The sequence below is a fragment of the Onychostruthus taczanowskii genome, unplaced genomic scaffold, assembly GCF_017590055.1.
Source record: "Onychostruthus taczanowskii isolate IOZ18803 unplaced genomic scaffold, ASM1759005v1 scaffold39, whole genome shotgun sequence".
In the NCBI taxonomy this organism is placed as follows: Eukaryota; Metazoa; Chordata; class Aves; order Passeriformes; family Passeridae; genus Onychostruthus; species Onychostruthus taczanowskii.
The window spans coordinates 5956659-5984388 of NW_024501348.1; the positions used below are offsets into that span (position 1 = coordinate 5956659).

Genomic DNA, 27730 nt, shown 5'->3' on the forward strand with positions numbered 1-27730 from the left:
GGTAGTCTACACCGAGTAATTAAGGTATTTTAGTTCCAGAAACATCACCCTGTACTTTTAAAGGTCATAGACTACTTTTTTTTTTAATAACAGAGGTTCAATAACCTTTTAAAATAAATGAGTTTTTAAGGCTACTTTTACCCCAAGCAAATACAATTCAACAAGAAATGCCATTGTAGCATGTCTGTGAACTAGGCAGATTTGGTGCCCCTTTTAATGGAGGTGTTATTGGGGGAAACTTTTTGGGATTTCTTTTGTACTTGGCCTCAGAAGACACTCCAGCATTCATCAGATGCTGTTCTCTTCTGTCTCAATTAAAGGGAAATGGGAAGAAAATCGTGTGCAGAAGTGCAGGCTGAAGCATGACTGAAAAACCAAACAAACCATTGAACAGGTATAAAGAAGTAATATTCATCAGACTGTCTTTCAGGTATGATAAGGAAAGTCACAAGGACAGAGAAAAACTAGAAAGTGGCAGACAAAATGAAAAGAGCTGGATGGAAGGAGTGAATAAAAAGGTTAAAGAAGTTACAAAAAATTACAAGGCTTCTGCACTCTTGATTCTGGTGGCAGAGTAATAATGACAAACTGTCTCCAAGACAGAAGAGAAATACAAACCATTATTTAAAAAACACATTCTGAGTGTCAAATTGATAGATTTCAGAATGTCTCACTGGCATAAAGCCCTTAGATACCACTTTTAATTAAAAAAAAAAAAAAAAACCAAAACAACAACAACAACAACAACAAAAAACCAAACAACCTTTTCATGTGGTTCCATTTTATAATAATCATTTTTGGATTAAATCCCAAAAAAATCAGGTTTGTTCGGGAAAAGCTGTAAAATGCCAACAGATTTCTCAAAGAGACAGCTGCACAACCACCAAAGTCTGATCTCCAAAAGTGAAATAAAGTATTAACACTGAAAAAAGAAGAAAGAACCAACGTATAAAAGCAGAAGACTTCAAATTTTTCCAGGCACAGTGGAGACAGAACTTGACACAACAAATAATTATTTTTGAGTGAAAAATGCATCAGAATCCTTTTTATCCAGTTAAAGCATAAATGCAATCACTTATGGCTGAGTGGGAGACATGGCTCTGTGTTCCCCACGTGCTTGAAAGATCTGAGAGCTAAGAGTGGTCTGATAAAGGACTATCAAAGGTTAAACAAACGAGGTAGAGCACAGGGTTAAACAGGTAGCTTCCCTTCAGACTTCAAAGCCAATTAGAACTATCCCTTAATTTTGAAAACATAATACATTAACATCTTTGACTGAATAACTGTACTTTTAGACATGTCTACTGCCACTGGCTGTGCAAATATAATGATTATGAAATTTTGTATGGAGAAGAAAAAACATACTCTATTTTCTTACTACTCTACAGTTATGGTCTCACTTTTCTATCTTACAAAAAGTTGGTTTTTTTCAAAAGGAATTTATGCAAAGAATTTCCTGCATGCTTTTTCCCACAAAGAAATGTCAGTTTTAGACAAATCATAAGTAGCCATAATAAGTAAGGCAGCCAGAGAGGATACTACACGTATGTTATGCATTATTTTTATAAACCTTGGACTATTTCTATTCTACAATCATTAAAATTACAGGAATGACAATTGTTATGAGTTCTCATGCATAAAAATAAATTTTTTACTATGGTTTTCTTTTTGTTTAGTCTGAAGATATTCCACAATGTAGTTTTTAATCTTTTCATGTTTCCACAATATATTCTTATCAATACTTTCCTATTCTCTTCATCTGTAATAAAAATGCAGATTTAAAACCATTTGATTTTACATTGTATTTCAATACCATGTAAAGCTTGGTAGTGTCTATTTCCTTCTAAGTATCACAACCTTATTCTTCCATGGTTTTCTACTTTGAAAAAACAAGATAAATAATAAAATATGATACCTCAAAAAAAAAATTGAAAAATAGCATTTTCTGCTACACCATCACACAGCCTACAGAACAAAGCATTTATCTTGTCATTACACAACCACCATTTGGCATGAGGGCCAACTTTCCTTGGAATGTTCTTTATTTGTTTCTCTTTTTAAACAAAGATATGAAGAGCACCATCCTTTGGGGTTTTTTTTTTCCCTTTTAGTACACCAGATGAGATGAGTCAAGCTTCTCAGACTGAAGGTTAAGCCATTCTCATGAGTCTGGCATAGGCAATCACTGACCTGTTAGATGGCCATGACCTTTTAACCTTCCTCATTATCAATGAGGAAGAAACTATCTAAGATGCAATATACACTATCAAATAATTTCATATCATTATATTTAAATCATAAGTGATTGCAGAAGTAGGTCCTGACACTTACTACCTTCTACTTCACCTTCTTGTGGGGATTAAAATACAGATACCACTCGATTGTGGGTACGCCTGGATGTCTGTGGAGCCTTTGCACATGACTGACAAGGACAGCAGGTGTCTGGGGCTGTGGCTCTTTTGCTGAGGGTTGTGCACAGTGTGGTCCCAGAGCAGCCTTCAGCTCCCTTCTCTGATGAGCTGGTATTGGTTTTCCTCCAACTCATGTTAAAACAATACTGCTACAGCTGTGTTTCCACAGCAAGTGCTCATTCTTCATAACATCATAACACCTAAGTGCCTTCTGTCTCACCTCAACACAAACCATTCACCTGTTTAAGAGGCTCTAAATGTTTTTCACTGAAGCCAAAGGAATGTGGAGAGGAACAGCAGCTTCACCAAATCAATTCCATAAGTGCAGCTTTTATCTAGAGTCTGTTCTGATTCAATCACAAGGTTGTAAGACTTGATTCATAAGCTCTCCCGTATCCATTTTACCCCAAAACTCCTCTTCAGGTTTGATTTGCTACTATTCCACTCTTGTATTTTTCAAGCATCAGATAATTGCTCTACTTGTGTGTTCCACCCAATCTGTAATACTGAAATACTGGTACAGGTCCAGTGGCTGATTGTGGAGTACAAATCTGTGTGCATCAAGTCACTTCAAGAAATTTCAAGATTTGTTCCAAGTACTGTAAGAATCTGAGCTCACAAGCTTGCTCCTTTGAATTCCTCAGGGTCTCTACTTTGCAATGCAATATTCCAAGGCAGTTTTTAAACTGTGTACCATTTCAAAGGTAGCTATGGGATGTACAGTAAAAGAACTAGTAGACAATTAAAGAGCAGATGACAAAAATTCTAATTTCACTGTAGTGCTATTGCTTTTTAAGCCATGTATAGTGCCCACATACTAAGCCAGCAACTGCAGAAAAACATTTGTATTTAAATAGACTCAATACAAACACAGATTTGAATACAAAGAAAACAGAAGCCTTGTCATTTGGTAATTTATTATGCTTTGCTTTCCCTCAGAAGCATTTAACAACATGAATAGCAAAATAAGTCTTGCAAATCCCACGCCAGACTCTTCAGATAAAATTCATATACAGAAAACAGATACATTCTTCTATAACTACAGAAAAAGATTTTCCAATTACAGCTAATTACTCGTTTCTAGATTGACTTTCCATAGACTTTTCCTCTTATTCAGAATTTTTCAAGCAGGAATCTCTAATGTCTTCTGAAGAACAAGAACCATCTGAACTTGTTATTTTGGCCAAGTGCTATTCAGTAGAATGACGAAAGAAGAATCTCCCCCACAGCACACAAACAAAAACAAAAGCACTCAACCTAGCAGTATTATTAACTATAACTAGCCATTATGTCATTAGTATCTTTCAGCAGCCTACAACACTTAGTAAGATTTAATATTGTGATTAATAACTTCTCAGTACACTTTTCTGCCTAGTCATATTCACAAGTGGACACAGCACATCATATTTTTCCATAGAAAAAACAGCTCTGCTTTAGGTGTTCAAATTTCTTTCACAACAAAATTTAATTAAATCAAATCTGTACAATGATCTGTGCATTACACATACTGGCAACTTCTAAATCAACACAAGATGTTTTCCTGGGAGTTATATCAAAAAAGAACTAAATGCAAGAAAACCTATGGCTTGTACTACAGAGGTTAGCTTAGGTACCCAACTGGACATGCACCCTCCTTACTTATAAAGCAACAAAACAAGTTTATTTATTATTACATTAAAAAAAAAATCAAACTGTCAGTAAAAGAAAATTAATACATTTTTCCTTCTTCTGCATGTTCTTCACAAAAAAAAGACTGGAATAAACCTAAGTCTATCAATGAACACAGTCTGATGCAAGTACACCAGGTATGTAAAATGTTCTTTCTGCTCTTCCTGTCATATGGTCTTCCAAAGGGTGGCTTACACCACACAGGAGTTCATAAAGAGGAACTAGGACCAAGCTTAAAAATTCATAAGGTACATACAACAAGCCTTCTAAGGATTCAGCTGCTCTAGTTACTACTTAAAAAACCAAACTTTTAGGTATAAACACACTCTAAATGAATATGCTTTAGAGAACAATTTTTCTGAAATCAAAAGAATATCAAATCTATGTCTATCTGTTTGTCAGAGGAGAGAAGAAAGTGACCAAAGACTTCTCACTCTCAAGAAAATACATATCTCTTCCAATTGACTCTTACAAACAGAGTTTAGGGTGACATTTTAACCCCTCTGCTCAATTCTATTTTATTACAGCTTCTCAATACATAACAGGTGAACTACGAAACAGTTTGATATACTGGAATGAAATTTTGATTTTGACTCCAGATCCACCAACAGAACACTTCCACTTCCTTTTCTTTCAGCCCTTGAGCACCATTGCCTGCATACTGCTCAGGACTGTCTTAGTGTTTCTGGCCAAGTATCACAGACATCATCTTTTCTAGACTTAAGTACTTTTGCACTTCCTGAATGCCAGAATTTTACACTTTTAAAGTATAATTTTTCACGAGATCAAATCACATATTCAGATTTCACAGATCTGAACTTATGTCACTCAGTAAATGAAAGATGATGATTTGCCTCTTTCTTACAACTCAGGTCAACCATTAACTAAAATATTTTCTTCTTACTAAAATAACATTTCCCCATTTTTCCTTTCTTACAACTAATGATTCCTGAATTATGTAATAAATTATAGCTTAATCAGTGATCATTTTACATCCAAAACCCAACACGGCTCCAGACACCCTCACTTCTTATTCTAAATTATGCTAAACATCTAACATGCCTTACCAAAAAACAGATGGCAATTTAAGTCAGAATTACACAACACAGAGAAAAATGGGAAAATGCTTCCTTGAAATTGTGGTTATTCTTCAATATTTACTTTCAAATACTTTTTTTTGTTCCCTTCTTCCCTTTGTTGACCACTGTATTTGAACAACCAATATTACAGTCTAAATCTAGAACTGGTCACTATTTCCCTCATATTCAATTACACATTTGAAGGAAAAAAAAAAAAAACCACCTAAAATTTACCATGCACCCAATTTGTACGTGTTCAGAGTGTTGCCTCCTTTATTTCATCTCAGCTCACAGTTACCATCCTTCTACACAAATTTTGACAGCAATGCAGCCATCAGAGAAGTGTAAACAGTTTGATTAAACATGTTTTTAAAATAGTAATTTCATTCTCACAGCAGATATCTGAACAATAACAAATATTAGGAAGTTTTTTTTTTTAAATCTTAGAATGTTTTGAATTAGAAGGGACCATAAAGCACATCCAGCTCCAACTCCTCTGCCATGGGGAAGGACACCTTCCACTAGAACGTGAAATATAATCTGGAGTCACCAGTCATGTTCACAGGGCTGAGCCAAACAGAAACATCAAATCTTTACCCTAAAGTTATGTATAACATTGTATATAGTGTATCAACTACTGCTCCCCGGACCAAAGGAAATTGTTGCCATGCTCTTTTTTTCAAAGGTTGGCTTGCTCCCTGAGCTGGTAGGGCCTTTTTCAGCTATCCACAATCACACTTGCAACATCACACAGTGTCAGTTCTCACCTTCATAAAGAGCTCCTGAGACTGACTATTAGCAATAAGGCTGTTGGGATTACTCTACACAGGATATGGAATGAATTTGCCTGCCATAGCCACATCCATGGTAGCCACAAGTTCAGTGGCTTGGAAAAAGCACTGTCACAGGGAGGAGGAGTGTCCCGGTGCGAGTGCAGCCGCGCCCCCGCCGTGGCTGCTGCGCCGCCTGTGAGCACGGTGAGCTCTGTGCTTTCGCAGTCCCACGGCGGGACCAGGACTGCCCGGCTCTCACACCCCCCCTGGGCCCTGGAACACTGCCCTCCCTGCCGAGTAGGGCTTGGTAAGCACACGACATCAAATAGTTATCTTCTCCACAGCTGCCTGAGCACACGAACAGGACAGGCTTCCTCAAATAAATGGCAATTGATTTTCACTTTTGTGTGTTTCAGCCTCATGTCTTCAAATGGTCCCTATACCCTCCCTGAAAAGAATTCCTTTTTAACTAGCCAGCTTTTCTTTTCCAAGCATTTATTGAGAGGAGAATCAAGGTATTCTTTTTCATTCTTGCATATTTTTACTTTTGTCAAATAAGTAAGTCAAATTAATATGTAATACATTCAAAAGAAATAAACAACAGCAAAAAAAGCCATAGTAAACATAACAATGAAATAAATTCAAATGAGAATCACTTAATTTACAGTTATGATTTTTACTACTTTTTTTTTTTTACTTTGTTTTAGAGGAGAGTTTGCCAACTTCAGGATACTTTTCAGCTTAGCACACAAAAAAATGACTTAGATGAGGTTCACTGTCTTACATTACACTTGCAGTACTCTGTACTACTTTGCTTCCAGGGTAATGCTGTGTCTTCACACTGAGACTTCTCAAAATATCCTGATACCAGCTAACACAGACTCTACCAAATTAACAACAAAAAAGTGGTAGCCAAGTAATTTATTCATTTATTCTTTGCTCACAATAATCTTTCATTAATCCATACCCAATGTTGTAATATGTAGCTTCAGGCAGGTTCAACATTCTGTCTCCAAATGATCCTGATAGGTCATTTCACAAATGCATGTCAGAAGCTCTCATATCCTTATCCTTACCTTATTGGATAAGCTAATAGAATGCATTTGGGCAAGACTTTGTTCATCTTCCTTTTTTTATTATACCCTGAGGTCTAAGGTATCAGCAATTCATTAATTTCAAATTTCAACTAATTTCTATAATTTTATGCTGATTTTAATTCTGAAATAGTGTCATATGTCGTGCATGTATCTCTGCATTACCTAGACTGTGGTTACATTTTACAATGCATCTGGTTTCCCTTCCAGAGGTAAATTTCAAAGGAATTCGTAAAGTAGAATCCTTTTCTGACTATTCTGAAAAGGTACCTGCATGTTCACTCTCCCTATCCTCAGAAGTAAGCCAGAAGACATAAATAAAAGGTTAAATTAGTTACAATTTTTGCAAATGAAAAACCAAGACAGGCACCATTCCCTGACTTCTAATTATTTTTTAATGCTCATACTGAACTACAAGTTTCCGATAAAAATAGAAATGTGTTGACTAGTAAAACTATTTACTGATTCTCCTTGGTGTTTTCATTTCTTTTTTAAGTTATTAGGAGAAAATGGTTGATCCTGCAGTGTTTCTTCTCCCTGGCCTGTCAGAGGGAAACATATCACTTACTGTTCCTATTTATCATTCAGCTTCTTTTCAGCTACAAGTCAGAGCAACATGGTTATTAATCTGGAAGACAATTTATGTGCATACAGAAAAATTACTTCAATTTTTCTATTTCATGCTTTAGCAGGTATCATTTAGTGCAGCCTCTATCTCCTACTTTTTTCAACCATTCTCAAAACAGCACACTTCATATCTCTTCTTGGTTCTCTTCTATGCATTGCAGATTTAACATAATACAGCTCCACCAAAAACAAAAAATAAGAAAAGAAAAGAAAAAAAGAGAAAATAAAATCAATAAGCATTTTCAGCCAGCCAACCCAGAGCAAGCAGTCATTCCTGACTAAGCAGGAAGACACTACAGGTGGATAGCAGGAACGGTGGCCAAGAGAACTAAGCCAGTGATGAACATAGGGAAGTGAACTCCCTGTATTCAAACAGAAAATAATGGCAGGAGATCACAGGCTGAGCCCACTTACACCAGCAGAGTACAGTTCCTTTTCTTCACAGTGGCTGGTAGGGGGCTGTTTTGGATTTGTGCTAAACATGGTTGATAATAAAGAGATGTTTTTGTTATTGCTGGACAGGGTTACACAGAGCCAAGGATTTTTTTCCCTTTTTATACTGCCATGCCAGCCAGCAGGCTGGAGGTGCATGGGATGTTCAGAGGAGACAGAGCTGGGACAGGTGACCCAAACTGCCCAAAGGGATATTCCAGACAACATGACATCATGCTTAGCATACAATAAATTAGCAAGGGGGGGTCACTTGTAATGATGGTGTTTGTTTTCTTCCAAGCCACCACTAGGTGTGGTGGGGCCCTGCTCTCCTGGAGATGGCTGAACACCCATCTGCCATGGGAAGCGGTGAATTCATTCCTTGCTTTGTTTTGCTTGTGTGTCTGCTGGTTCCCCTATTAAACTTATCTCAACCCATGAGTTTTCTTCCTATTAGCCTTCTCATTCTCTCCCTTGTAGTGCAGGTAGGGGAATGGGGCTTGGCTGCTGGCTGGGGTTGAACCACAGCACCACCTCACCCACACAGCTTGCTGTGCCTGCGATGAGCATTTCTGATGGTCTGCATGGCACGCCGACAATTTTACACAGGAAAAGCACTGCCTACGTTGTGAACAGAACCATCCACTCAAATGCACAGCCACTCCAGTAATGGAAGATGTAAGATACCTTTTCTTTGCAAAGTGCTGTTTAAATATCTACCGTCACAGGTGCTCCAACAAGTTTGGAAAGCAAAACATTCAGTGAGACAGAAATGCAGCCTTTCCCCACATCATATACAGGCTACTTAGTTTCCAAAAGTGCCAATTCTCATGTCAATGGAAACAAAACCACAAATTATGCTGTAAACATTCTGCCTGGTTCTAAACTCACATCCCCCCTCATAACATTTATACATGCTATTTTGAAAATTACTATATATTTTGGATAATCACAATATTTAGGCATCACACTATTAGTAAAAAGTATACTGTTTTTGAAAAGGTACCAACATTTAAAAAACCCCAAACCAAACAAACCAAAAAAAACCCCAAAAAAAAAAACAAAACAAAAAAAAAAAAAAAACCCAAAAAAAACCCCACAAACCAAGAGAGCAAATTTGATAGTCAGGTCTGCTTAAGTATTTAATGCAGGCCAAGGCTTGGCAGCAAAATGAAGAGACTAGGATCTTCAACCTTATGATATGGCCCCTTATTACCTGCAAGGATCTAGCCTGTTACTCTTTAGATACAGTCTTCCCAACTCTTCACACTCCTACAGCCAGAATTCAGATACCAGTAACACACTGCAGTTAACCTGAGAACCATAACACTTTCACTACTACTGCATTCTGAAAGAAGATCCAGGAGTGAAAGGGTTTTTGCAATCAGCAACAAAAACAACGGTTGAGTCACCCAGAATAATCTCTTTAAAACCTGCATCTCATATCTAACATATGTTAGGTCACTTAAAGAGACAAATTGTTTAGGCTTCTCTGGTTATTATCACAAGTATGAAAATTTTATTTCTGAAAAACATTTAACACCACAAGCTGTCATATATTTATGCTTTTCAAACTGGCGTCACAAGATTTAAGGCCATCTCTCCATCAACAGATGAAATTTAACCCTGCATCACACAGCCCAGCGACAGCCATATGTCCCATGTATCCTTTCAAACACCACACGCAGTAACTTCAGTAACCGGGAATCTCACCTAGAAGAGGCCCACAGCCCCCTGAACGCTCAAGGTCAAAGCAGGATGACCCTAGCAGCCCAACGCCAAGCTCATTGCCAGGCAGGCGGGAAGAGCTCCCTGGGGAAGCTGCACCACGAAGGGCGAAGCCAGGCCCCGCCGGTGCGGGCGGGGGAGAGGCTCCGCACCCCGAAACTCACCGGGGCGCGCTCCGCACTGCGGGGGGACAGAGCCCGCTGGGGAGCGGCGGACAGGTGCCACAGGTCAATTGGTGCAGCGTAATTAACAGGCTATAACCGCTTTCCCCGGGCTCCTCAGCACCTGCCCCTCGCACACAGCCCGCTACGGCCCGGCCGTCGTTCGCCACGACGGTGCCGGAGGGGAGAGGAGGGCAAAGCAGAACAGAGGGCCGGCTCGGCTCGGCTCGGCTCCAGGGGCGGACCCTCCCCAACACCGGCGCGGCGACGGGGGTGGAGGGAGGGGAGCAGGAGCCGCCGCCGGGCCGCGCTGCGTGCCCGCACCAAGATCCCAGGGAAGGAGCGGAGGGAGCGAGCGGCGTTACCTGAGCGACCCGACACGGAAGAGCCCGACCGCCACCGGCACCCCCGCGCCGCCCTGACAGCTCCCGGCGTGCCCCGCGCCGCGCCCGCCGCGCCCCGCCCAGCCGCGCTGCGCCCCCTGGCGGGACGCGTGCGCAGGCGCGCAGCGGGCTCGCTGTGAGCGCGGGTTTGTTTATCCGGGCCGGTGTTTACCGAGCTTACCGAATAGAGCGCAGGTAACAATGGAAGGTGGGCGGTTCTTTATTAAATTATGCTGCAGCAGGTTGCCCAGTGAAGCTGTGCATGCCCCCTCCCTGGAAGTGTTCGAGGCCAGATTGGATGGGGCTCTGAGCAATCTGCTGTAGTAGAAGGTGTCCCTGCTCACGGCAGCGGGCCTTGGAAGGATCTCTAAGATCACAGCATCAATGAGGTTGATAAGATCTCCGAGATCATCGTGTCCATGATCAAACGCTACCATGTTAACCACACCACGGAACTAGGTGTAATGTCCAGCCTTTCTTTAAACACCTCCAGGAAATGCGACTCCATTGGAATGTGACACCCATTGCAATGTCTAGCCATCCTTTCTGTGAAGAATTGCCTCTCATTGTCCAACCTGAACCTCCCCTGGCACACCTTATGACTATGTCCTCTTGTCCTGTCTCTGGTTGCCTGGCAGAAAAGGCCAGTCCCTACCTGGTACCTTCCAACCCAAACTGGTCTCTGATGCCATGATGTGATATTACCTTTATGTTAGCAGTAGCTGTATTGGGAATTTTCTAAAATTTCTTGTGATTAGTACACTTGGGTCCTTACTACACATAGAAGTGTACGGGTGCCCACACGGATGGTATTCAAAGGACTTTTTTTTACTGCATTGCAGGAGTGATTTTTCAACTGGCCAGTTCCCCAGTATAAAGGGTACTATAAAGCTCTTAGACTGTAATTATTTAGTTTTAAGTCATCATTACAGTTCTCAAATTTAAGCAAGCTTCATAATAGCAAACAGAGCTTATGGTTATAAATTACTTGAGTAACTGAAAAAAAAAAAAAGTGTGTTCAGCTTACATGATTAATATTTTAGGCTTTGTCTGAGGACAAGTATTTCTAAAATATTGCCAGGGGAAAATCTCATAATAAGTCTTCTACTCAGTGACTTATGTTGCCAGCCAATATTTAATGAAGTCTAATTTTATTCTCCAGACTTGGGATAATAATAAAGAGTAAATGCAATTCCTTTTCTCATTCAACTATACCAGGAATCAGTACATGAAAAATAGTTACTTTCTGGAAAGCTGACAATTTCCACTGGTTTTCTGAAGCATCAAGTATTACTCTACATGTCATGTATTTTCATTAAAATGGCACACTTAATTTTTTTTCTTTGAAGATACTTATAAATGCCTTTGAGAAGTAATTGTTAACTAGGTTGGTCATGCTTGTGGAGCTGGGAGGTGACTGTCCATAACTGACCATGTGCTTTCACATGCTACTGCATTGCAGAGCGGTTGGATTTCTAAGCTTCCCTTGTTGTGGAGCTATTTAAGAGTGGTGAACTTCACAGAGGGGAGGTGACTGTCCATAACTGACCATGTGCTTTCACATGCTACTGCATTGCAGAGCGGTTGGATTTCTAAGCTTCCCTTGTGCTGAATTTAGTAGTGGCAGTTACAGCTCAGAGCTCCAAAACACTTCTTTCAAATTGCCTCATCGACTATATGTGCAGTGGCAATCAAAAAAACATTGTATGTCGTTGGGAAGAATATTGAGAACAAGACAGAGGTAGTTGTTTGGCTGCTGTGTAAAAGGCTGGTGCAGCCTCAGATTGATTACGGCATCAATTCTTGTCTTCACAGCTCAAGAGGAATGTAGAGAAGTTGGGAAAGGCACCGTGGAGAGATGTCACTGCTATATTACAGCAAAAGCAGTAATGACTGTGACTGTTCGATGCAGAGAGAGAAGACAGGGGACAGGATTGATCAAATTCTACAAAATTATGAAAGGCAACAAAGTTGTTGTTAACCAAACCCCACAGTATGAGAATGAGGAGGCACAGAAAATTCTTTTCTGCAAATCAGAAAACTTCTAGAACATTTTGGCACCAGAGGCTGGGGACTTGGACACTAGCTGTAGGTTGAAGGATAGATTATTCATATTGACGACAAACACATCCATAAGTGGACACTGAAGGAATTAGGTAGGGATCTACCCACAGGGGAAGTACCTGGAAACAACCACACTATGGAGCTTTTCCTTATTAGTACCTTGTTTTAGTGATGTTGGAGTCAAAATACTGGGCTGGGTGTAGCACTGATGTTAGGTGCACTTGCTCTGTAGGAAATTTACCTTCCTTTCTCTGTAATTATTTCACAGCAGAAATGGTGAGAAACCTGTAATAGATAATTTTGAATAAGTGAGGCTCACGCCCTGTGAATACTTGATTATTTATAACTTTGTAGCTTTGGGTAAGCCTTTGTAACATCAAAGGCCCTAATACTAGGAGTCAATTCTCCTATAATTACATGGGGTTTATGTTTGACGTATGACCTACTTGTCCACAACAATTTAGTTCACAATATAAATTTGTTTGTGAAGTAATTGGAAATGAAATCCACCATGTGGACTAATTATTTTTCTTCCTTAAAAAAAATGGAAACAAACAACAACAAAATCCTACACCACCACACTCAGAACAGCATGTAGACAGTACAATCCCATCTTAGAATACTTCAATAAATTCATGCTTTGTAAAAAACAACAAAATAACTCCATTGAAACTGTCTATTGCCTGCTGTATTTTTTTTCCCCACAAAATCTAACCCTACACTGTTTTCTTCTTTGGGATTCTCCTACTTGGTTTTGATAACTCCAAGGACTAAGATTATTTCACTATAATCCTGTCTTTGATAATATATTGCTATAAAAGTAAGCTGTGCAAATTTTGCTATTTTTTTGAAGCTTTGCAGATCATGTTTTCAAATAACTCTCTGCAGCCACAGAGGGTCTTGTGACTTCTTAAAAAGTAAACACTTCTAACATTGCAGAAATACTCCTTTTTTCTCAAAGTGAAAGTTTCTTTCCTTGGTGTCGTTGAATACTGAACATCAACTTCTTACACAGCATCCTGGACGAAGTGTGCAGTGGTGACAGTGTTCATAAGGTAAGGGAAAGTCACACAGGCGTATCAGGATGGACTTACAGTCTCTTGATAAAAGATCTCATGAGAGGCAGTAGAAAACCTCACCCATGAGCAGCAGCTGCCTGCGTTGAGAGCCTGTTTGCTATGAGTACAATGTGACAGCATTCAAGAGCTGGGTGCACATGGATTGGGAGAAATTCAGAAAGACTTGTAAAGCTGCAAGAAAGGGTGGAAAGGGTTTTTTTCACAAGGCAGGAGGTGAGTAGTGGTGCCTCAGGACACAGTCCCCAGTGCTGGCGATCCTGCCCCTGTCTCAGCAGAGGCTTCTGTGCAGACTGAACTTTGTGGTCATGATGGGGTGACCCCAGCCAGCTGCTAGCTCAGGGATAGAACCAGAAGAGCAAAAGCATGAAAACTGTGGGTTAAGACAATGTTAACCATTGTTAACACAATGTTAAGACAATGATGTTTTAGTGGATGAGGGAAATAGGAACAAAAAATCCCCCCAAACATACAGACAATCACTCACCACCTTCCACAAGAAGACTGCTGATGTTCAGTCTTCAGTATCTGAGCAATGGCCACTTTGGAAAGACTATGCCCTGAGTTTTTACTGCCACGAGTGATGTTATATGCCATGGAACATCACTTTGGTCGATTAAAGTCAGCTGTATGATCTCTCCCCCTGCCCCAGGCTCTTCCCCACCTCCAGCCTACTTGCTGGGTGGTATGGAGTGAGGCACTGAGGAGGCCTTAACAGTGTGCAAACACTGTTCAGCAACAGCTAAACCAGCAGTTTATTATCAGCCCTGTTTGGCCACGAATCCGGAGCGCACACCCCCAGGCAGACCCCACAGCTCCTGTGGGGAGGTGCCCCATAGAACAGACGCAGGCTCCTCCCGGCGAAAAACAGGAAAGCAGGAAAGCAGGAGATGACAGCCCGATGTTGACACAGAAGAGACTGGGCATAGGAACAAACGCAGGCTCCTCCCGGCGGAAAACAGGAAAGCAGGAGATGACAGCCCGATGTTGACACAGAAGAGACTGGGCATAAGAAGACCCCGGCAGACCTGGACCTTGGGGCTCGGGACCCCATGGGACTCATTCCTGTGAACCGCGTGAGACCAGCCGGCTGGGCAGACCTGGACCTTGGGGCTCGGGACCCCATGGGACTCATTCCTGTGCCCCGGGCCTGACTCTACGGCCAGCAGCGGCCAAGCCGGCGGGCGAAGCGGACCCCGGGACACCCTCCCGCCACTGCCTCCCAGGGCACCTTCGGGCCGAGCTGCTGGATCCTGCCCTTGGATCGCAGCAACGCCGTGCGGTGCTACGGGCTTGGGGAGGAGTGACCTGGGAGTTGCTCAGCGGAGAAGGATACGGCGTGCCCAGGTGGCAAAGAACGCCAGTGGCATCTTGGCCTGTATCAGGAATAGTGTGGCCAGCAGGAGCAGGGCAGTGATCGTCCCTCTGCGCTTCGCAGAGGTGAGGCCGCTCCTCCAGTGCTGTGATCAGTTTCTGGGCCCCTCAGTTTAAAAAGAATATTGATGTCCTGGAGCGCGTCCAGAGAAGGGAAACAAGGCTCTAGAAAACTTGTTTTACAAGGAACCGCTGAGGAGCTGGGGTTGTTTTGTCTCGAGGAGGGTCGGGGGGACCTCACTGCTCTCTACAGCTGTCTGAAAGGAGCTTTGGGAGCCGGTCTCTTCTGCCTTGCCTACTGGGACAGGACTAGCGGGAATGCCCCTAAACTGAGACAGGAGACGTTCAGATTAGACATGAGAAAAATATTTTCCACCGCTAGGGCGGTCAAGGACTGTAATAGATTTGCCAGGGCGGTGGTGGAGTCGCCATCCCTGGCAGCGTTCAGGAGGCGCCCGAATGCAGCGCCGGGTGATGCGGCTTGGGGACTCCACGGTTCCACGCAGGCGGCGCTGTGACGGGCGGGCGGCGGCGCCGCGCCTGCGCCGGCGGGACAGCGGCCGCTTCCTGCGCGGTGCCGGCATGGCGGGAGCGTTCCTGATGGAGATCAGGCGGGCCACGCAGAGCGCGCTGCTGGTTATCCGGTAGTGCGGGGGCGCTGCCGCCCGCCGCCGCTCGGGCCGTGCGGGGCAGCCGGGGGGCGCGGCGGGTCTGGCTTTCGGCGTCCTTAGCCTTCAGCGCGGGGACCGGGTTGTGTGCGGACGCCTCCCCCTGCTTGTTCGGTTCGGCACTACTGTGCAAATAAATTTTTCCTGAGAACGGTGGATTGTTTCTCTCGGCTGCTCCTCGTTCACCGCATGGATCTCGGGGCGCGACTGCGGCTGCGGGGGAGCTGCGGGCCGGCCTGTGTAAAGCAGCAGCGCACCCCGACAGCTCCTTCCCGAGGCATACCCGTTGCTTTTCCTCCGCAGCGCGGCGGCGGAGCTCCCCAGCGCGCCGGTGGAGGTGTCGGTGTGTGCGGATTCCCTGGAAGTGAGGAGCGGCGGGAGCTGCGATGCGGCGGCGCTGCCGGCAGGGGTCAGCCTGGCGCCGTCCTCGTGCCGCGGGCTCCGGCGCCTGCGCGGGGACGGGCTGCACCTGCGCGTGCGCCTGCGCCGCCCGCCGCCCGCCGCCGGTGAGGGCGGGGCGGGACAGGGCAGGAGCTGGCAAACGCGGGAGGGTGACCCGGGACGTGGCCGGTTTTACTGAGAGAGGTTGTGAAGTGTGGATTCTGTAGAGCAAACGCCTTCTGGGATTGTCAGTTTAGAAACTGAAAGTGCAAAAATGACGTAATGAAAGGGAAAAGCCGTGTGTTTGGGATCTGCTCACAGTTCCCCCCACCCGTGCTTCCCCATAGTACTTCAAAGTGATTTTCTTTCTCTCCTATTCTGCGTTTGGTCGCTGAAAATCATAGAATCATAAAATGCCAAGGGGTTGGAACGGACTTTAAAGATCATCTAGTCGCAAGTGCCCGCTGCCATTGGCAGGGATGTGTCCCACTAGAGCAGGTTGCTCCAGGCTTTGAACACTGCCAGGGCTGGGGCACCCTCAGCCCCTCTGGGCAGCCTGTGCCAGTGCCTCACCACTCTCACTGTAAAGAATTTCTTCCTAATATCTCACTTAAACTTCCTTTCTTTCCATTTGTACCCATTACTCCCCATCCTGTCAGTAATGGAGTAATCTCATTCATCCAGGCAACGATTATGCTTGTCCATCCCTGACCACTTAATCGTAAAGGGTTTGTGTTGGGACTCATTCTCACAGGTGGGGTTTCAGAGGTTAATGTCACAGGTAACATGTGCAAAGTTACCTCCTTTACTTCCATGGTGCTAATTCAGGTCTAGGATGTGTTTGCAATAAATAGAAGGCGTGGTAGTACAGCTATTGCTTTCTTTCATCTTGGCATCCAAGCTCAATATGTTTAGATTCATTTCATATGATGTGTCACAGAAAGACCTATTAAATAACACGAAATTGCCATTCTGAGTTTTTAAAGCAGAAAAGGGTGATAAAATATGTATTATACAGTAATGCAGCACCAAAAACACATTGGAATACTCTGTTGGCATGCTGAGATGGCATCTGTACATTAATCTGTAATTATGCATGTGCTTTGACAGCTCAGTTATACTAAAATTATTTAATGTGTCCTATTAAAGAGACATGTTTCAAAAGACCAGTGATGAACTTTTAAAAATCAACCTTGGAAAGTCATGCTAGTGAAAAATAAGTATGTGAACCAGGTGGTAATCAACATGTATATTGGACAGTCTTAGTTAACCTTTGATATTTTATATTATTATGCAAGATAGTTGAAATTCTGGAACATTTAATAGTACTTTGCTCTTGTGGTTGAGTCTTAAATTTCAAATATTGATTGTCAGTGCTGAGAGTAAACTTTGATTCTTAAGTATGAGAAAGTGGCTGATGCAAAGCATATTCATGCGTAGGCTTACAGTTCTACTTTTCTTCCAATTAATGTTGTCAGATAATTTGGGGAGACTTTTATAAACTTTTTTTTTTACTTTGGAGAAGTTGTTTGAGCTGCCTTTTGTGAGACCATTTTTGCTTTCCTGGCCTGCAGAGGCCGTTGCTCACTATCTTTTCCTGAAACAGTTCCACAGTGGTTGGTTTCTTACCTGCCTGAAAATGTGAAACTAGTGTCTGACCCTGCTCCTCATCCTGACTATTTGTGTTACATATTGGTGTGTCCCCTCATATTGCAGATACACTGATTATCAGAAATATCTTTACAAAAGAGTGGCATTGAATTTTGATTTCTATAATCTCTGCAATTATATCAATATATCAGCTCCCCTTCTGAAGAGGATTTCCACCTTGAAAATAATTATTCATATATACAGTTCCTACTTAGTAATAATGGGGCATGAGGTGGAGATTACAAGTTTTTCCTGAATCTAAATGCTTGCTTTTAAAAAAACTAAGGTTGTGTTTAAAATGTCAGCCTTTTTCTCTGTCTGTTAGATTTATCCTTCTTGGTTTGAGGTATTTGGCAAGATTTTTTTGTACAAGTGACTGAAAATTTTACACTATTTTGAAGATTAATATATTTCCTTCCATCTATAGATGTGGTTTTTGCTTTGAGAGAAAGCCTGAAACCCAACAATAACTACATCTTTCACTGTCAGTCCTGTGGTGACATCGTAGTGAACGACCGGTGAGTACTGCAGTGTCTTGTATTTATAGCAATAAATGCCATAGTGATTGGTATTCATGTTATTTTGTGTACTTTGAGACAGCCAAAAGGTATTTATTTTAAAACTGATAGACAAGAACACATTTGAAGCACTGCTGATGACAAAAAGCAAAATTACCTGAAGCAGTTTTTAGCTGTTTATTCATTTGCTCCTTGATTTCTTTCTTCCTCTGTATTTCAGGTATCCTTTTCAGTTCTTTTCAGTCTCTTATAAATTTCCTTCAGTCATCATGCTGTAATTATAAAGTGGCTGCTCAGAATGGGGATATTGACCACAGCTTCCTTTTATCTTTTAAGCAAAACCTGCCTGCACATAGTTCAGGGATGCTAAATTTGGGAAACAGGAGCTGTGTCTTAGCTGTGTGACTCGTCCTTATCTCTGTGCCTTAAAAAGTCTGCAGAGTGAGTGAGAATTTTAATAAAAAGGTGCTGCATTGCTCTTCTGATGAGCAATTTTGACAGCTTCAGCTGAATATATAAGAATTTTATAGAGGTGCACTTACAGCCTTTTATGATCTGTGTGGCTCCTAATACTCAAAACAGTAATAGAAATATGTCTCATTCTCTAAATTTCTGTTACTTTCTTGTCATAAGTATGGATTTATGGCTAGCTGAATGTAACCGAATGAGGATTTCTTAACTTTCTCTTCTGAAAAGTCTCATCAGAAAGTCTAGGAGTAACTCTTATTTTGATACATTTGTAAAGTAGTGGAACTTCTAATTTCTAGTCAGTAACATTTACTTTCAAAACATGTTGCATGTTTATATTTGCATTTCTGAGTGGGAATTTTCCTGAATTTCAGCACGTCAAATTCATATGCATGTAGTTTAAATCTTTTGGTTCTACTTCCTGTAATGTGACACAAGCAGAATTTTTGAGAAAGGAAAAAGAATGCATGTCCATGCCTTTTCACTTGGCATTTCTCCTTGCAGGAAGCCTATGAGCCCCTTGAATGTTGCCACTAAAAAAACCTAAGACATAAGTAGAAAAGTGGAGCTGCAAGTGTATCCAACACATTCTGTTCCAGCATTTCCAAAAGGAAGATAGAGTAGCATAGTCATAACTTCTAGCTACAGAATTCACGTGTTCCTCTCTCCAGGAAGAATTAAGTATGACAGTGACAGCAGAGGTGGAAGGGTTGAAGGGAAATTGCAGAATGGTGTGAAAGAGAGCATATTAAAGTCTGAATTACTAGGCTAGGGTCTGTAATAAGAAACACTTGAGATCTAGAAAATCATACCTTTAAGAAGAAATTGAAATAAATGGGCTTTAGTGTAGATAAGGTTGTGGAGAAGACATAAGATTTTTCCAATATTTAGGAAGTTGCTGCAAAGAAATTGCCAGTAATCTTCAGTCGAAGCAAGAGACATCTAGGTTAAAATGAAAGGAAAAAACCAAACCAACAAACCACCCCAAACCTATTCTAAAGCTTATTTTTTTGCTGTTAATGACTTCATAGGAAGTCTTCCTTTTAAAAGTTAGATTAAGAAATGTGCTAGGAATGGTCAAATGTAAGTTTAACAAAAATTTACATTTTCTGAAATCCTCTGCCTCAGTCTGTTTCCTTCCATAAATCTGATAGCTCTTCAGAGGTTAGGGTTAGGGTATTTCATTCTTTTCCATTGCCTTCACATTACACACATTAGAGAAAATTATTACATTTTTTTTTTCTTTCATCATGCAAGAGCTGCAAAAAAATATGTATACTTTCTTTATTATTTCTCTCCTTTCAGTTTGGCTGAGCGTACCTCATATATAAAATAAGTCTTTAAGACTTTATTTCTGTCATGAAGACATTCTTAAAGGCTGCTCTATCACTCCCCTTATCAGCTGAACAGGAGAGACTAAATGTAGCAAATAATAATTGGTACTGCACAAATATTCCATGGAAAAACTCATGGCAGGGGAAATCTAATTGCACTTTCCCTACATAAGTAGTGTTAAGCCTGACATTTAACTGACAAGCTGGGCTGTCCCAAGATTTTTTTAACAGGTAAATAAGGGAAACTGCAGTTAGAGAAATCCAGTTGTTTTTCTCTGATAGAACTGAATAGTTATCATATGTTTAAAAGTCTAAAGTGCATTTTACTTCCAGTTTTCAGTATTTTCAGTAGACAGAATGGTATTACTGGATATTAGTTAATAATGACATTTGGGATTACTTTTCTTAATCCAGTTTTACAGGGGTCTCTATGGTCAAATACTTACCTTAGCCTGGAAGATCATTTAAGAGTTATATCCTTATGGCAGGGCTCTTATAGACTAGTGCTAAACTTCAAACTTTTAAAAAATAAGTTAATTACCTTCTTTTCCCAGGCTGGAATCTGGGAATCTGGGAACTGTCTACAGCAGGAGATTTAGCCTGGCTAGATGAGACACTTGCAGGAGAAAGCGACTCCTAAAGATACCAATCTAAGAATTGTTTGTTGCTCTCCGACTGTGAAGGCAGCCTAGGTGGCTATTTGCAAGTACAAACTCAGTTATTATGAGCAAGTTTGGAGAGATAAGTCACTCTGTTTTCTAGGTTTTATCATGTTATTTAGTAGCCTCAAGTTGGTTTTGTTTGTTTGTTTTTCTAGGGATGCTCCATTTTTATTAGTGTTACATTTTTCCAGTTCTAGTGACCCAGGATATGGCTTCCCACTCATGAGTGGCAAAAGCCTAAAATACAGTGGAAATATTTTCTGTATAGCTCAGAGTTAGGAGGAGTTTGTTTAGGAAATTCCTAGTGGTTGGAAAAACTGCTTTTGTTGGAAAAGAAGTGGAAGTCTTTATGCTGTAGACTGTGAGAGTAAAGAAAGGTTGATTTAATGAAACACGACAGCATGAGTCTGCAGCTTAAGGTAATGTCTGTCTTTTTTTTTCCCTTGTAAGAACATTGCTAAGCTTTTTGTTACTTTTGTGTAAAAAACAATACAAGAATACTTTTTTTTCAATGTGAGTCCAGGCACTGGAACTAATTGTAAAGGCTGATGAAGAATCAGTTATGAGACCAACATCAGAACTGAATTGTCACTTTGTCAGAATTGAGTAGTATCTCAAACAATATATAAGACCAAAGAAAATGAAGACACACATGGGTAGTGCCTGGGTGGTGATCTTACTTAGTTTTGGTAAAGCTGCATCAGAGGATCAGTTATTCCAACTTTCATCTGCAGGTGGAGCAAGCAGAGTTTAAAATGTATTGTCTATCTAGATAAAAAGGGCTTTTTTTTATAAAACATTTTTCTTTCACCCACCGAACAATTTAAAAGGGCCAAAAAACTACAGTGGGAAGAAATGACATCTTCAGAAAATATTGGTCTGGGAACTGCAGGAAAGGGAGAATGCCTAACTGTTGGCTTAGCAGCTGTGTTTTTATTTGCAAAGTAGCACCATAAGCAAAGTTGTATTTGCAAGTTTTAAGTAAGGAGTAGAATCAAGAAACTCTGGTGAAGATTTCAGGTGACAGCTGAAGAAATAGGGTAACCATTCAAGGAAACTAGGCAGAGAGCAGAAAATTCAAACCCAGTATAACTAATAATGAAAACAGAGTAGTTTTTCCTGAAACAGTATCCTTGGTCCATACAGCTACCCAGGAGAAAGGGATTTGCCTTTTTTGTATGACTTCTGAAAGTTTGAGCTGAGTATCTGAATCTAAATTAAGATTGAATTATCCTTTGTTTGTTGTTTTGTTTGTTTGGATTTTTAAAATGAAGATGTACTGTGGTATTTTTTTCAGGTTTTAACTTTTTCAAGCCTGGTATCTGAATCTTGCTGTGGCATGAGTCTGTTTCTATTGGTTTTATATCAACATTTGCTGCAAGGGAGGAAGTACAAGAAGTAATAATAAATGTTATTGCAAATGCTCTTTGTCATTTTTCATGACTGTGTGGAACTGTTTTACTTTTGCCACGTAATTCAAGAGAGAGCTGTGTCAAATTCTGCCTTAAAATCATTGGAGATTCACCCTTGGGAAATGCTTCATCACAGATTTGGCAGGAAACTCAGCCATTGCTTTCTCAGAATTCACCCAAAGTGCCTTTGGCTGGAAGGAGTGTCAAGCACTTCCTTTTGAGAAAATGCCATACTACCCCCACTATTTTTAGGAAACCTAAGCTATCATTAAGTGTCTTAGAAATGAATTATAACAAAACTGAAATATTTGTCTTTTCTTCCCTCTAAGGAAATTTCTCAGAGTTCTTCCTCTACCGAGTGAAAACTGGAGTGATTTAGTTGAAGAGTGGTGTTGTCACCCCGACCCCTTTGCCAGAAGCACTTTGCACCCTCAGCATGGTGACTGTTTTGTTGGAGACACTTTTTTTCTGTTGAATTTAAGAAGTGAATCACATGTGCCTGAATCTCCTGTGTGCTGCTCAGAGGCTGGACACCATGTTTTGCAGAGTGGCTCCAACTTGGTAAAGTATTCTCTTCAAATAGTTCTTAGGTGAAATTATTTGGGCTTTTTCATTGTAAAGTACTTTTTTAAGCTAGTTTATTTATTTTCTATGTATTACAGAGCAGTTTTGAAGGTCATAGGGAGTTCTTGACATTCAGCTGTGCAGAAGCCAGAAAATATTCCAGGCTATATTTTACATTTTCTAAAGCTCACACCACAGTCTTGATACTGACCTCAGTATCCAAGTAGAACTTAGTACTAGAAACAGAAGGTACTTAATTATGTAGTTCTAAACCCAGATATTTTCCCCCAAAATTATCATGAATGAAGGACTTCAGAATTCAGTAAGATAACAACTGTGATGGGTTAGGTGTTTGTTAAAGGGTAGTGGAGCAAAGAATGAGGTGGAAATTGAAGTAACAAATGTTTTTCTTGCACTGTGACTTGAGGCATAATCATGAATATGATTAAAGAGGAGTGTGATTTTTTTTCTCTCTTTTTTTTTAAGTTTTAGAAAAACTTGGAAATGTCAGAATGTGTGCTTTGTGTTTAGATGTGGCTGACTTAGGTTCTTAAAGCATAGTAAGGAAATCGAGTTTATTTGACTGCTCTGTCCAGTGAAAGGAGCCTGCCATCCCATATTATAGCTCTTCATGTTGACGTTTGGAGGTGTTCCAGGTTAAGATAAATTCATCAAGCAGGTCTACAGGAAGAAGGCTGTCATTTGGCTAAGAAACATCAAAATTTGTTGTTGTCCATCAACGTTTGTTGGTGCTTATGTTTCAGTGGTGGGATAAAACCCATGAAGAAAGACAGTCTTCAGTTCAGTCTCTCTTCAGACATCTAGCACTCATATGAAAGTTCAAGCAATGATCTTTTTTTCTGCCAGAAGAACATCCAGGAACTCAGTTCACCAAAACCTACATTTCCATAAAGCCTTTTCTGTTAATCTGCTGCTTGTCTATATTTATACTGAAAAAGGTTGAGCCTACACATGCTGTATATTCTCCCAGTACAAAATATTAAACTGTCTACTGTGGGGGCTAGAATATAAGAAAATAAAGATAGTTCAGAGAGTAATCTCCTCCCTAAGGAGTTGCAGCTGGGCCAGTTACCAAAGATTAGGAACAGGCCTGACTGTAACAGGCCACAGCTGAGACCAATGAGAAGAGTGCTATAAAAGAGTGGGTTGGCTGGTTGAGAAGGGAACTTGAGTCAGTTGGCTACTTGGTGAGGAAGAGAGAGTCAGTGCTCTGAGGAGCTGCCCATGAGAAGACACCAAGAAGGTATGAAACTTTCACAAATAAGGATACAACAATATGGAACTTTTGTAATATGATGACAGCAGTCTACGTTGCGGCCTTGGCGGTTTGTGTCTGTAGAAATTGATGGCTTATTCTGCAGAGATTTCCAGCATGAAACGTTTAATCTCTTGAGAGCCAGACTCCCTAACTTCTACCTGCTGCTTATAGTGATATGTATTATCCCCAGGAAGAGTCACCAGGATTCTCACAGTGCAGTGGCTGCTGGTGCGGTGCTCCAAGCAACCCCTCTGCATGGGGAGTAGTTCTGTCCTGTTGTTCCTATCCGCAAGGCTTGCGGCTTGGTCCCTTTGGTTTCTTGTTCCATTGTTCTTTGAAAAACAGGTTGTGCACAGAGGAAAATAAGGACTGATGCACTGTAAGGGTATCAGCATGGCAGAGGCAGATGAATTTGTCTTAACTCTGTGACAATGGAGTTATTTCTTCTAAGTTTCCTTAAGAAGGAGGTGGAGTAGATTATACCAAATTTTCAAGAGGACAATGCTCTCTGCCAGAGGTTGCCAAAATGAATTCTCGCATTCCAGTAGTCTTAAAAGAGATCTTGGAACACCAGGAATAAATATGGGGAGAGGCAGGGCGCATGGAGTTCATATTGCACACTTCTTGTTCAAAGAGAATGTTTTTGAGTAAAGGATTGATTTGGAGGCAGAAACATAATAAAAGGATGTGGAACAATGATTTTGTGGAGATGGGGGTTGAACCAGGATAACAGCAGAACTTTTGAATGAGGGAGGAGGCTGTTTTATGTCAGAGGCATACAATAGTAATTTAGTGTGATGAGTTTTCATGTTTGCTTCCTTATACTTGCAATGAAGTTGAGAATTTGTTCCTTGTGTCCAATCCTTTTTTCACACTTGCAATGAATTCTCATTTCTGTGTTTGCTTATTTCCAGCATCACTCAGTTGCCAAGCAAATGAGCACAACTGTTAGATCCAGCAGAAGCTAGACTAATAAGGAAAAAAACCCCTCATACTGAAGCAGAAAATTCCTCCATAATATGAGTAATAGAAAGTTACAGGCAAGACAGATTGCTATTGGCATAAATGTTCTCATTTTAGAGAATATTGTTGCAGTCTGCCCCAGTATGAAAGTTCCTTTTAAATTGCATTGCAGTTCTTTGGGAAGTGTTTGCCTATGACCAAAATAGTAGCAGGAATGTACTAGAGATGCTTAAACAATCTTTTCCAGACTCCAGTGGGACCAAGACAGCATCCGTCCATTGCAAACATATTTTTCACATCTATTAGTCTTCCAGTGTAACATAGTTCTTAAATGTCACATGGTCTTGCAGCATCTTAATAGTATCTCTTGGGGAAAATATTTTTCCTGACACCATATCAGGGATCCTTAGGAATAGGAACAGAAACTATTAGGCTTGTGATCCACCTGCATCTGCAGATTGCCAGCAGCTGCAAGTTGTCAAACAGATAAATTGTTTTAATTAGTTGAGCTAAAACTATCCCTTTTTCCACTGAAGCATGATACAACGAGTTAGTGGTGTTTTTTAGGCACAGTTCTCAGTCACCACCTATAACTATAGTCAGAAAAAAAAATTCTCAAGTTTTAGCTTTCAAGGAAGTAGTGTGTACTGTGTACTTGTACCATGTGGTATTTGTACCAGTCTGAAACACTGGCATACACAAAACCTTGTCTGTTTATCCTTGCTATTCACACTAGCAAGTAATTTCACTGCATATGTTTGAGAGGAGTAGCAAGGTAGGAATTGGGAAAGGGGATAACTGCATATATGTGAATCAGATTATTTTCCTGATCTCCATAACAAGGCGACTGTACTTCCAACATAGTCAGCTCTCAGGCTTAGTTTGATTCTCTGTTTTTGACCATCATTAAGGTTATATATATATGTACTGCTTTCAGATCAGAGCTCTAGTTGCTACACCCAGGTTAATAAGCCCATACAGAACCAGTTCTGAAGTTTAGATTTTGGATTAAAGTGAGAATTGTGCTTGCTTTTTTGATGTATTGAATTTAAATATTAACACTGTAATTAGTAGGAGTCTAAGAGTGTAAATTTCATCTAGAAGTAAGATCTTTTTCAAAGGGCAGTAATAGATGCATAAAGCTAAGGCAAATATTCAGTGATGTTTATTTAGAGTGTAGAGACTCCTTGAACTAGGTATTATCTGCATCTTTTGTTTTTAATAGACCCTTGATGACATTGCTTCCTCTGAATTTATGAAGACTTTTTGAACTTGTTTATACTTTTAATATGAAAAATGCTTTCCTATAGTGAGTACCAACCTATATTATGCATTGTGTGACAAATGCCTTCCTGGTTTTTTGATACAGGGTTGGAATTTCATAGCATGAGCTATAAGGGCATATGTTTGTATTTTTCTGTTTCGCTTTTCCTAAACATTTGTGATTTTAGGTATCTGGATGATAGCCCTCAGTTTTCTGTCTTCCATATGTTCTCCTGTTACATGTATTTTCATGCTACATATGGAAACTGCTTTGTGCTTCTGACAGTTATTCTTTGTCAATACCTTTTCTGTATTTATTTGAATAGAGGGAGAAGGATTGTTCAAGAACAGAATCCACTGCACCTTTCTGGAATATCGTGCTCTGTTGTGTATTTCAGCTGTTTCCTAGTAACTCAAAATAATCTGCAGACATTTTCTGCTCTCTCCTGAACATTGTACTGGTATTCAACTCCTATAAAACTGTCCACGGTGAACTGTTACTAAAACTTGTTACTGAGTAATGGTAGTCACATTGCAGCATACTATTTTACGTATATGTTATGGAGTACTTAATTTCTGATGCATTATTTTGCCCTTAGCACAATCAAATTTAGCTTATTATTTTATCATCCAGGCATTCAATATTACAAGATTCTCCTGTTAGCCATTACCGCCATTACATTGTGCTGTGTGGATATATTGCCAGATTTTAAAATTAGTATGAAATTTGCAAGCAAGTGTAGAAAGCTGAAGTAGTGAAGGCAAATGTGTGCATGTAAACATAAAGAGGACAGAAAAAAGTAACAAGTTTCCTGACTGCTCTGTAAATTATGGTACAGCTATGCATTCCTTTTTCAGAATATCTGAGTAACATCTAAATTTTTTTTTTCATCCTACAGAAGTCAAAAGAAAATACCAGAGTAATTTGTAAGCGCTGCAAGACAACACTGGGAGAAACAGTTTCATCAGGTATGAGATATCCAAACAAAACTAGACTTGACTGCATCAGCCATTGAACAGTGGAGGTTAAAAACACTGAAGGAAAACAGTTTATCAATAATGTGCAGTGTTAATTCCTTTGTGTTTGTGTCATTCCCTTCTGGAATTGATGAGGTTGTTGCTTCCAGTGTTAGACTTGAAATTTACTTTCAGCAGGAATTTTGATTATCCTTGTTTCTGTGGCATATTTGGCTAATTCCAAACCTCTGGAAGACTCAGTGCACGATTCCAGTGTATTAGGAATCCCATTGGAGAGATTACAGGTTGCTTGGTTTTCTGTCAGTTCTACAGAGTAAGTGAAAGGTAAATTCAGTACTTGATCGCACAGCTAGAAGCTGAAGATTGCTAACAGTCAGCCTGGTTTTGTGGGGAGGGAGGAAGCCTATTCAAAGAAACAGGCAATGTCTCATCCTCATCCAATGATGAGTTGATGGGATTATTGGTTTCAGAGCTGTAGTTATATTGGATCAGCAGGGTTTACCTGAGATGGTGTAAAGATGAGTGTCTGGTTGTTTTAAAAATTCAGCTATTCTTGGAAGAGAAGCAATGATAAGACTGTTATTAGCAGGGTTCATTCTTTCTTCCTCCCTCTCTTCCACTGCATCAGTCAGTGTGAGCCTGCCTCAGTTCAGAGATCTGGTGAATATAAAAATGTCTCAGAAAATGCAAAGCTTTTTCTTGTTTAAGAAACGCCATAAG

General features: G+C 40.6%; 2 protein-coding genes across 5 annotated transcripts in view; one reads left to right on the plus strand and one right to left on the minus strand.

Annotated features, from left to right (window-relative positions):
• The window catches only part of DOP1A (DOP1 leucine zipper like protein A), a 60348-nt gene extending 49920 nt beyond the window's left edge, over nt 1–10428 (minus strand). For 2 of the 4 annotated variants that reach the window (XM_041412401.1, XM_041412399.1), the window contains exon 1: nt 10339–10428. The gene's annotated coding sequence lies outside the window, so the exon portion shown is untranslated. The other 2 variants (XM_041412400.1, XM_041412398.1) reach the window with 1 other exon arrangement.
• A 4870-nt stretch (nt 10429–15298) lies between these two features.
• The window catches only part of UBE3D (ubiquitin protein ligase E3D), a 78413-nt gene continuing 65981 nt past the window's right edge, over nt 15299–27730 (plus strand). The window contains exons 1-5 of the mRNA XM_041412343.1: nt 15299–15514; nt 15842–16044; nt 17997–18087; nt 22293–22524; nt 26932–27001. Coding sequence (XP_041268277.1) covers nt 15330–15514; nt 15842–16044; nt 17997–18087; nt 22293–22524; nt 26932–27001 — 781 coding nt within the window. The 5' untranslated portion in view covers nt 15299–15329. The remainder of the gene's footprint in view (nt 15515–15841; nt 16045–17996; nt 18088–22292; nt 22525–26931; nt 27002–27730) is intronic.